At 46.5% G+C, this 11,703-nt stretch overlaps 1 protein-coding gene across 1 annotated transcript in view; it reads right to left on the reverse strand.

The window, feature by feature from the left end:
* Positions 1 to 11,703, reverse strand: part of SLIT3 (slit homolog 3 (Drosophila)) — a 915,040-nt gene that overhangs the window by 115,990 nt on the left and 787,347 nt on the right. The window contains exons 13-14 of the mRNA XM_006884333.1: positions 9,120 to 9,263; positions 6,930 to 7,093 (exon numbers count right to left, since the gene is read on the reverse strand). Of these exons, the coding sequence (XP_006884395.1) occupies positions 6,930 to 7,093; positions 9,120 to 9,263 (308 nt within the window). The remainder of the gene's footprint in view (positions 1 to 6,929; positions 7,094 to 9,119; positions 9,264 to 11,703) is intronic.

Below are 11,703 nucleotides of genomic sequence, written 5' to 3' on the forward strand. Positions count from 1 at the left end.
TTTGTTTGTTTGTTTTTAAAAATTAATAGTTTCAAACAATGGTATTACCCGTAGTTGGGAAGGCAGTAAAAGAACAGAATTCTAGGTGAGGTAGCCTGGCCTGAACACTTGACCTTGAGAAAGTCAGTTAACTTCTCCAAGCCTTGGTATCCTCGTCTGTAAAATTGGATTTAGAGTTGGTGAAAATGAAACCAAATAATCAGGTGAAATTGTTCAGTGTCTGATGTATTATAAGCATTCAATATTGTTTAAAAATAACAAAAATACTGACAGAGGTTAATAGGGTTCTTCATTACTCAGCAATGACCAGGTCTCTGTCTTTGAAGGGTAAGCTAGGAGAGATGAGACAATGAGAGGTGTACACAGTGACAGGAGCCCAGCGCCCAGCTGTCCTCTCTAAGCCAGGATTTGGGTCTCAACCACGCGCCTTTCTCACAGGACAGAAGACATTCTCCACAGTAGGAATGAGCAACATGATCTCCTGGTTACAGTGGGGCTAAGATTTATCAAGAAACAAGCAAAAATGGGAGATAGCTAGATCCCTTATTATTAGACAGTAGGCTTGTCTACATAGCACCTACCCAGCATCCTAACTAGGACTCATGAGGAGTCCAACACTTTGGTCCCCAGCTAAATGAAGGCAAAGGACTTAGGTTGCTTGGAGGCCAGAGCCAAAGTACTCCTGAGGAGAACAGTTCAGTTCAAAAAGAGCCCCAGGGTACCCACACTCATTCTACCTTCACTCATTCTCATGCTTGTATTCACTTAAAATGTTTCTGATGAAGGGGGCAAGTGGGCGGGGAGGAGGTGGGTGACAACAACAGTGATTCCCCCTTGGGCTGTCTAACACTTGGGAGAAGAACTGGGGCTGGGATTCACCCATGAAACAATAAGGCCTCAGTATCCTTGATCCCTTTGAATGGAGCAATAATGGTAGTTTCTAAACTAAGCCTTGCTTCTTTTTCCTCTCAGCTGTCATTTAGACTAAATTTAAGGCCTGGCCATTTCATTTTAGGTTAAAAAGTGAACATAGACCTTAACTCCCCTCCAGTGTGCGGTGTGACCTGGCATGTCTCCAGTAGCTTCTCTGTCCAGCTTTCACCCCATATTTGTGATGTGGAGGTGGAGGCTCCCCTCTCTACCACCTGCCCTCTGGAATGCTAGCCTGGGTGGAGTGGGTCTGGCAGGTGGTGGACTGCGGTGCTCCAGAGCAGAGAAGAGGTGTCCAGCGGTGGCGGCGGTGGCGGCGGTGGGCCATGCTGCAGGAGAGCACGGTGCTTTCCGCGGTGCTTGACAGAACCATGTTCCGTTTCCATCGTTCCACCACATGGTTAGATCAAGCACAAAGGAAAGCCCCGCGGCAACTGGTCAGAGTCAAGGTCAGGCAGTAGCATCAGAGAGAGGACAGGCGCGCTCAGAGGAAGCAGCGTGGAGAAGCAGAAGCCGGAGCAGGCCCCCACTGAGCGTGATTAGTACCAGGAGTGGGGTTCCACGGAACGCTTCTGAAGACAGGAGTCCCACTGCCCTCGTAACCCACCCCAAGGGTGACACACAGGGGAGTGAGAAAGTCAGGAGAGGGCAGGGGTTACTCAACAGTCATACTCAGGGCAGAACAGATCCTAACCAAGGGAACGAAGGAACAGCCCAATGTTTCCAGTCATAACAAGCCAGAAATGAGTTCTCAAAATTCAAGCACAGTATTTCATCTGACATTCAACTTAGGTGCATATCCTGCACGCCTGGCCACACAGGACTCCTCCCTCCAGCAGAGTGCTTCCATGTCTGTCTTCTCTTCTACCTTCTAAATGAAAAACAATTGATAGTTCTCAGCTGTAAAAACCTAGCAAGGTTGCAATGCTCTTTAGGAAAAAGCTTCCTTTGGGCAACCACAATTCAGAAGCCTTCTCCATATCTTTCAGGATTTCTGAGGAAATCTCTGACAAGACAGTCAATCCATTTGAAGACCTTTAGGAAAAGGGTGTGGTAGCAAAAGAAAACACATCTTTCTTAGTCAAAGAGAAAGATGGGGTAGTCCAGGGGGCCTTCAGTGCAGACCTGGAAAGTGCACAATCACTTGGATTTGAGAACCCTGACTGTCATAGGGGAAGTGACCGATACCCTGCATAACAGCTATTCTTAAAACTAAGCAAAGGATGGAGTCAGGAAACCAACTTGTTAGTTTAAGTGCTAAATATCTGCTTCCTTGGTTTTCTCCAGGCCCGAGAATAACAGTGGAGATGGGGAATCTGACAATCAACTGTTTTGAATGATCAGGGGGTCAAGTAAGTGTATCTGCTCCTTATAAGACCTCTCCTCGAGAGCTATTTTTATGCATTTGAGCCCCATGTGACACTGTGTTGGAGTTGTGTGTACCTTGAAAAGTCTGTAGGCAGGGCCAGGTGACTGGGACCATGCCCCAACCTCTGACAAAAGAGAGAAGAGTACCACCTTCTCTTAAAGTTGCTTTCAGAAGTGCCTCAATCAACAAGATGTTCTTGGTATCTTGAAAATACATAGGAGCTCTCCAATGCTTGGCCAGCTAGAGGAGCCTGTCTATGGCTCTGGGCCTTGCCTTCCTCCTCTTTAAGTCCTCTGATGGTACCAGTGAGAGCTTACCTCTGTGGTCTGGGTTCCACTCTGTTTGGAACCTCAGATACACAGTACTCGGTGAATGAATCTAAGTGCTGAGATTTCATACCTGAGTTTCAGCAGGGGCTTGGTAACAGAGTGTCTTTCTACCAAAGGAAATGGAAGTGCATAAGGACTGAGTTATCAAGAATCTTGACAATATGTCAGAAACCCTGGGATTCAGATTTTGCTCTGGAAGTAATCCTCTGTAACCTTAGAGAAGTCTCAGCACCATGAGTTTGGTGGGTGAAAGGAGGCAGTGAAAACAACCAACAACATACATAAATGAAAAACAATTTAAAAAAAGGTAAAAACCCAAACCCCAACCCTGTAACACAAATAGATATATGCATACTCATGATAACTACACCATTACTTACAATAGCAAAATGATGAAAATAACTCAAAAGTCTATCAATGGATGAATGGTTAAAGAAACTATGATACATTAAAAAAGTGGAGTACTATGCAGCAATGGAAAAGAAGAAATACTTTTATAAACAAACAAAAGTCATCTCTGTGTGGCACAAAAGGTAAAATACTGCACTACTTAAGCCAAAAGGTTGGCAGTTTGAATCTTTCCAGAGACATCAGAAGACAAACCTGGTGATCTGCTTCAGAAAGGTCACAGTCCAGAAAACCCAACTCTTCAAATAGAGTTGCTATGACTCGAAATTGACTTTGACAGTTGTCAGCCACAACCTTGAATGTCTTCATTTCCAAAATGGACTAGATTCTTACTGTTGTCATTAGGTGCTAGTGAGTCAACTGCAACTCCTAGTGACGCCATGAACAACAGATTGGAGCCTTGCCCTGTATCCTGCACTGGCAGCACGATTCTCATCATGTGTGAGCCCACTGTTAAAGTCACTGTGTTCATCTTTTTTGAGGGTCTTCCTCTCTTTTTCTGACCTTCACCTTTCCCAGATGATTACTAAAGTATTTGAAACTCTAATTCCCTGAGAAATATATTGCTATTTGCCATCTCTGTAAGTCACAGTAAGTGACTGTACTTGTTCAGTAGGAGAGCTGCTTCTTGTCCTTACTGAGTCTCTGCTCACAAAGAGGGGAGCAGATTAGAAAACAGGCAGTATCCTTCAAATGCCAAGTGCTTCCCTGGGGATGGGGTCCTAGGCAGCCAGCCGGTGCTTTCTCAGGAGGTCTTAATCTGATAGGCAGATTACCCCAGCCTGCAGCATCACCTCTAACCCTAGTGCTGCCCTGGGTGGCGGATGCAGCTGAAAGTGAGAGAGAGGCAGACACAGTGCAGCTGGGAGAGTGGGCGCCCTGCCTAAGGAGGGCTTTCTCTGTTGCAGAAACAGCCCTCAAATTGGCGCCTAATTAAATCAGCTGTCTTTTCAATGGGGGTGCTTTTAGGGGAAAGTAAAATGCAGGGTTATTATCTGTCAAATCCAGTACGTGTCACTTGCCCTCGTCTTGCATCTGGAGCTTCTTGGGAACACAGAACGTTATATCTGAGACTTCTGTACCCCCAGGGCCAAGGCGGAGCTAGGTCTCAGGGTCTCCAAAGCCAAGGCATTTGGAGCATAGCAGTAGTTCTCTTTACTCCTGTTACATCTTTTCTGTAACTAGGTAAAATAAAAGCACATGGTGTGCTCAATGACAGGTTCACTACAGATCTAAAATTCTCTACCTTTTTAGAAATAATCCTGCTCAATATTGATTAAAGAAAAGAGAGAGATCTTAGACAACGGTCAGTTCAAGAACCTTGGCTTTGGGCTGTTCCTTTTTTACGTTTCTAACCATTTCTACCCCACCTAAGAAAAGAAGCCAGCATTCCTCAAATGCAAAAGTTAGTTATTTGATTAGTTAGTTACATGATTAGGTAGTTAGTGGTAGAGCTGGAATTAAAGACAAAGCTTTGCTGTCTCTTTGGCCCATGCTCTGTTTTCCCCTGGTCCAAGTTAGTTCTCTCTATAGTTCCACATTTTCATGCCTCATCCCAGCCTACATGCATTCCTAGGTAATTGTCAAGATTATGTCAGTCAAGGACAGAGGTTCTAAGGCCCTGAGCTGACTCCAACTCTCAAAAGAGGACCCATTTTATTGACAGAAATCAAGGGATACCAAGGGGTCAGAGTTGGCAGGTGATACCCTGCCCTGTCCTGTCTTTTCTCTTTTCTTTCTTGGGAACAATTGCTTGGTAGAACTATTTAAATAAGCTCTGGTCAGACAAGAGGTGACTAGACGGGGAGAACTGGTGCCAATTGTGAGCAAAGGCTTCTGGGAAAGGATTGTTGTGGCTGAGGAGACAGCTCTGGGCTGTGAGAAGGCTTTTCTCCCAGAGTCACTAACTAGCCCTATAAGTGACCTAAGGCAAGTGCTAAAGGAATAGGTGGGGTGGGGGAACGAGGGGAAGATAAAGGGAGTCATCCAAGCAGCTGGATCTCACTCCCAAATGTTCTCTTCCTCCTGATGCGCCATGGCCTCAGGGAGCAAGCAGACTGAGGGGCCCCTCCTGCCTCCATCATTTCCTGGATTCTAACCTTGGAGTTCCCCTCAGCTCTGAGCTCATGGACCCCTCTTCTATAGAATGGGTGCTTCATCTGGTGACCTTACAGGAGTACCGGCGGAAGGGAATTATACTAGAGAACGGGTGAAAAAAACCTTAACATAGTGTTCATCAGAGGTGAGAAATCACTCTCATAATTGCTACCATTATGAAAACAATTAGACCAGCTTCTCATAGCGGGACTGTGTCCCTGTGGTATCTCCAAAACCTCTTGAAGTATTTGTTTCTGTTAAAACAAACAGAAAAACAAACAAGCCACTCTAGTTTATAATTCTACACAAATGATATTAGATTGAAGGACTCAATTGAAATGTTAAGAAGAAAGGATAACTTCCAAGAAGCAGAAGTTGACCTCCTGGTCTCTCAGGTGGTCATTTTCTTGTCAATATTCTCGCCAGGTAAGCACACTTCTCTAAGGTGCTCTTGGACTGAGCGAGAAGTACCGTTCTTGTTGACATAGGTTTTGAGGGACGGTTCTAACTAGGACTTTGAAATAGTTCAGCCATCATTGATACAATGAAATTAGAGCAGACCCAAATTTTTAAAATATGAGTATACTAGAGTGATAACCATAACAGGAGAAATTATAGATTGAAGCCCTAGAAAGGGAAACTCAGAAGAGGCTTAGTGTGCATCTTCAGAAGTCCGCTAAAGGAGGATGATTTTGCCAGGACTGTGGGTAGCAATATAAACATAGGAAGGTCACCTGCCATCTTTGAGAAGGGCACCGTTGTCTCTTACCCTACAGATCAAGAGACTTGGTTGCTATGAAATGTGTGTGCTGTCCTTAATTTTGAAAAGGGAGATTAAGTTTCTTGCAGCATGATTTATAATTTTTCCCAATCCAGTTATTACTCCAGTACATCCACATTCTACATATTTGGGTCCATTCTGGTTTTACTTGGTCAGATATTTCTGAATCCAGAAGAACCAGTTCAAAGTCCTGGGTCGAACCCACTATAGTACCTCATGGTTACACCTCCTTCACCAATGGGAACTCAGCTCTCTCAATGATTTTTTTTTCCCCAGTGGAAAAAGACACAAATGATTGTAATTTTGAACTGTCTGTTTATCTTACTATTGGGTCAAGGAGAGCTCCTACTCTTGCAAAAATAGACTGTCATTCTTTGAATCTTTCCTGGGTACACTCAGGATAGGCTGGGGTGGCTGTTAGGGAGAGCTTGACCAGACAGCAATAGGCGAGGCTCTGGGTTCTTTAGAAGTACAACTCTTTGCTGTTTTATTCATAATTAGGATATTCTGGTCCAGGGCAGAGGAGATAGTATAAATGCCTTTGGAAATCTATAAATACACTATATACGCACCAAGTGCAGTACTAAAATTGGTCTTAGAAGGGAGTGAGGAGGTTCTCAAGATTACATGTCACTTGTAGCCTAGCCTATACTTGAGTAATCACTCTTTCAAACAGAAAAAAGAAATCTTAAACTCTAAAGGACCTATGTGCAAGGGCTGTCCCCTTTCAACTAGCTCAGAGAGAATCTGCTGCCTGCATTCTGTTTCTCCTGAATCTGCCTCCCTCCACCCATCCCATTGCTTTTATTGTGTGTGTGTGTGTGTGTGTTTTATTTTCAATCCATAAGGTAATTGGTTTTCTGCAGGGCTAACTGAATTTCCCCAATTTAATTTGCAAAGATGCTCCCCAGGAGCCATTACAGGGCTCGCTGTCCTCCAGATTGGATTACTGGCCTCTCTGGGGCTGCTGGATTCTGAGTCAGAAAGTGGGGCCTGGCCCCCATAACCTGATTACCTGAGCAGCGGAACTTCTTGCTCTTGATCTGGCTGATGCGTTTGTTGGCGAGCCGTCTCGGGCTGCTGCAGCGGGCCCCGCTGGTCTCGATGGGGTTGTCCTGGAGGTAGTCGGCCAGCCACTTCAAGTGGCAGTCGCACACAAATGGATTTTGGGCTAGGTGGCTGTGAGAGGGATGTGGCCGTCAATCAGGAGTGACCCAGGGCGCCTGCTCCACTGCTGTCCTGCCTGGCTCTGGGCCCCACCTTGTCCCCCCAGGAGGCTTGAGTCTGCCTGGGGCTGTTTTCAGATAGGATTCAGAGAGGAGACCCCTGTGGTCTGCAAAAGACAGTCACAGATGCAGCTGGCATCTGGTCTGGGGACTCAGCCTCCCATCTCTCACCACTTGGGGCAAGCTCTCTACTGCCTGCCTCTCCCTCTCCCCATACCAACTATGACCGGCACAGTAAATCGAATGCCATGGGTCTAAACTGACAGCCAACTGCCTTTTACTCTTCCAAGTTTAGTAATACCAGGCACAGAGAGCAGTTGGTGCAGCGCCTGGCATATGGTGGGTGTTCCATATACAGTAGCGGGTACTGCTGTTCTCGTCATCATTGCTAGAGCATTGGGGCTTGCTCCCACTGGCTCAGTAAGAACAGTTCTACAAAGCCCCACACATAGTGCCAGGCACGTGACTGGCACACAATCCACGGCAGCTTTTTTCATGCCATATCAGGTCTTCATCTGGCTGCAGGGCAGTGAGTGCCAGACGATTTAGCTGGTCTATGGAAGATCTCAGGCTAATGATCAGGGCTGAGGCTAGAGCCATCAAAAACACAGGCTGAGAACTGTACTCAGATGCCTTCTATTTGACTAAAATATTTATGAACATCTACAGTGCTTGAGAATAAGGAAATGCTTCCTAAAGAGGAAAGGAACATCAATGGCCCTCGTGGGCCCATGAGACAGGTGTGGTCTGTCATGGGAGGAGGTGCTGGTGGCAATGGGCATCGGCAGAGGTGGTTCCTGCTCAGCATACAGTAACAGCAGTGGTTAAACGAGCTCAGGAACTTCTCTGCTTGCATGCAAATATACTTCTGAATCGCTGTGTGACCGTGAATAAGTTATTGAACCTCTCTGGGCCTTGACTTTCTTACTTATAAATCAGAGAAATCATAATAATTGAGGCACTGAGAGTTTCTGTAAGTTGTAAAGTTTTAATACAGGTACATCCTGGAGAGGGTTAAACCAGGCTGTTCCCTGGAGGCAAGGATTCTGAAGCTTCGTCTGACATACTTTGGGCATGTTGCAAGGTGGGGCCAGTCCTTGGAGAGGGACGTCATGCTTGGGAGGGTGGAGGGACAGAGCAAGAGAGCAAGACCTTCAATGAGATGGGTTGATTCAGTGACTGGGGTAATGGGGGTAGGTGTGTCGGAGACAGTGAGCTTGGCACAGGATACAAAAGGGTTTAGGGCTATTGTATATAGAGTCACTATGAGTCACAGGTGACTCCATGGCACATAACAACAGCAACCATGTACTCAGCACGATGCTGGGCAAGGAGTGCAGTGCAGGTGAGCTACTGCTGTGTGTGGAGTCCATGGGTTGTTCTTAAGAAGCACTATTTACATGCAAGCTGAGAAGTTTCTAAGCTTGTTGATAAACAAGCAGCGGTTACACGGCTGCTACTGTATGCTGGAGAATGGGCAATCTCCTCCCTTGCGATAAACTGCTTCTGAAAATCCGCCAGAGGGTCAGCTGTGGGTATGTTCTGACTCTATGGTTGGTACTCAGCAACAACTGTGGTTTGTGAGTCCATGGGTAGTACAACGAATGCACTCAGCTGCTAACCTAAAGTTTAGAGGTTGTAGTGTAACCAGAGGTGCCTCAGATGAAAGGCCTGGTGATATTCTTCTGAACTGTCAGTCACGGTCAACTCTCGGGAGCACAGTTCTACTCTGGTACACATGGGGCTTCAGTGGCTGGAGCCGACTCATTGAAAATGGCCTTTATTACTGTATTAGTTTATGACTATCCCACTGCCTTTAATGCCATCCCCACTGCGCTCTAGAAATCTTCCTGCACGTGCTCGTTCCTGCCCCTCTTGGAGTTCTCTGTGGTCAGGTGTCTGGAGTCTCTTGCACCTGGGCTCCCATGGGTGGGTACTCCCAGGTGAGCGGTGGCAGGCCTGGGTGCTGGTATACTCACAGTGTCTGGATGGACTGCAGGGGAGCAAAGAGCCCCTTGCTGATGGTCTGCAGCTTGTTGTCGTACAGGGAGAGCAGGTTGAGGTTCTGCAGGTCCTGAAACGTGTTCACCCGGAGGCAGTTGATCTTGTTGGCGTTGAGGAGGCTGCAGGCAGAAGAGAAGCCAGCCATTCACTGACTCTGGTAATCGCAAGGGTCGCACCTGGCAGAAGACAGCTGCAGAGCTCCCATCACTCATCCCCTCCGCCTCCGGCTCCCGCTGCCCAAAAAAGGCGGAACGGAGCTCGGGAGCTCGCAGCCTTTCCCCACAGCCACCCATACTCTACACCCAGTCACCATGGACACTGCGCTTCACGCTGTTCTCACCTGCCGCCTTCCTGTGCACCACCACCCCTCCCCCGCCCTAGAAGAAACCATGAAATAACACTCCATGCGCTCTGCTTTCTGCTTTAGAATGCAGAGCTTCCAGGAATCTCAAAGAGAGAGAGAGTGGGGGGGGGGAGATAGCATTTGGCACAATTGTTTTAAAGCTTCAGTTGACTGACTGAGGGCAATTTGGATTCAGAAAATTTCATAGAATTCTTTTGGATCACTGATCCCATTGGAAATCTGATGGAAGTTATATGTCATCTCCCCAGGAAAAAACGCCATCTCTCTTGCACACAACTCACACACTCTCTCCTTTCTTCCTCCTGCTTTTGCTTTGATCCCCCCACCCCCAGCTCTCATACTCATGCTCTCTTTCATACTACTCTTTCTCTCACACACTTTCACATGTACATTGTCTTTCTCATCTACACATTCTCTCATATATATTCTTTATCTTGGACACACACATTCTCTCACCTTTTCTCCTCCTCTATCACACATATCCTGTCTCTTTTCCATATACTTTTTCTCACATACACACTCTCTTTCCCACACACATTCTCTCTCCCATGCGTTTTTCCTCATATTTATTCTTTTTCTCTCTCTCTTTCTCACACACATTCTTTCAAGCACATATTATTTCCCCCCTCCCTCACGGTCTTTTTCACTTTCTCATGCACATTCTCTCCAAACTCCCTAAATATACAAGTGGAAACCTTTGTGATTTGACCTCTGTCCCCTCCTCCAACTTCACCCTAATCCCATGCCACTCCTTCCGCATTGTCCATCAGTTCACTGACCTCCGATTAAGTTCTTCAGACACCTCACGTCCACTGATCATATCCTTCGCCCTGCTCAGCCCAGCCTGGCTCCTTCTCATTCTGTGCATCTCAGCTCAATGTCATGTCCTCAAAGAAGCCTGTCCTGACCCCTTCAACTACAGTATGCCTCTAAGCGCCCCTCGATTGTTTTCACCACAAACCCTGCTTCTTCCTTCTTAGTCCTCTTGTCAGTGTGTGATTATGGCATATTTGTTTTGTTGTTGATCATCTCCTACACAAGACTGTAAACTCCATGGCAACACAAATGCCATCTATTTTATTCATCCCTTTATTATTAGTGTTTAGTACAAGAATTCCTTAAATCAATTTAACAGTGATCCTCTGAGTCTTTCCATCTCACGGTGACCTCAGGTGTGTCAGAGTAGAATTGGGCTCCACAGGGTTTCCAATGGCTGCTTTTTCTGAAGTTAGGTCACCAGGCCTTTCTTTCAAGGTGTTTCTGTGTAGACATGAACTTCTAACCTTTTGGTTAGTGGATTAATGTATAAACTGTAAGCAAGGCCTGGGGATTCCTAAATATACTCAACTCCATATGGAATGCCAGGAGACCGTCCTCCAAGATGGCACCAATGCCCTGGTCCCTATCCTCAAGAGAGGCATTCATCTGACCACGTTTTACTTGGTTAGACCCAGAAGCATCATCAGATGCCTGGTAGGTGAAACGCTAATCCACCTCAGGGGATGCCATGCAGACTACAGGAGAGTTTTCCAGAGTGGGGTTGGCACGTCAACAAAGCCCAAGACTTTTCTTTATGATCCTGGATGTTATGTCATGTTAGATAGATATATTATGTTAGACAGATATCCTAGTTACGAGCATGAAATTGTGCCTCGCCCACTCTAGAAGCAAAATAGGGGAGATGGGGAGGAGCAGGGGATAAAACTAACCAGCCAATGTTGCATTGGTAAAATATTCTATTATGAAGGCTCAGACATTCCCTGGAGGTGAGTGACCCGGGAGATTTCTAACGAGCTGGCATGCCTCAGGAGTGTCTCAAAGCCAGGGACCTACGGGACTTTAGCTGGAACCAGGGGGGCTGCCCACCTGTGCTAGATCACCTACGCCACTTCTCCCTCGCTGCAGGCCTCCTTCTTCGGGAGGACTCCTGCACCTTGCAGGCAGCCAGTCCCAGCAGTGGCACATGGAAGAACTGGCTGTTTAATCAGGCGAATAATGGGCAAAGCCCCCAGGGTTCACACGGATGTCCTGCCTCCAGTGGGGGGGGAAAACTCATGTTGCTATAAAGCTTTTTTATGTTCTTCAGAATCCTTTTTCTATGCTTTCCCAGCATCCTATAATGTCTGTAATAATCGGGGCAGATGGGCAGAGGCAACCTCTCAGGTTACAGATAAGGAAACTGAGGCTGTGTGATC

The sequence above is a fragment of the Elephantulus edwardii genome, unplaced genomic scaffold (genome assembly GCF_000299155.1).
Source record: "Elephantulus edwardii isolate Elephantulus edwardi_28Jun2011 unplaced genomic scaffold, EleEdw1.0 scaffold00033, whole genome shotgun sequence".
In the NCBI taxonomy this organism is placed as follows: domain Eukaryota; kingdom Metazoa; phylum Chordata; class Mammalia; order Macroscelidea; family Macroscelididae; genus Elephantulus; species Elephantulus edwardii.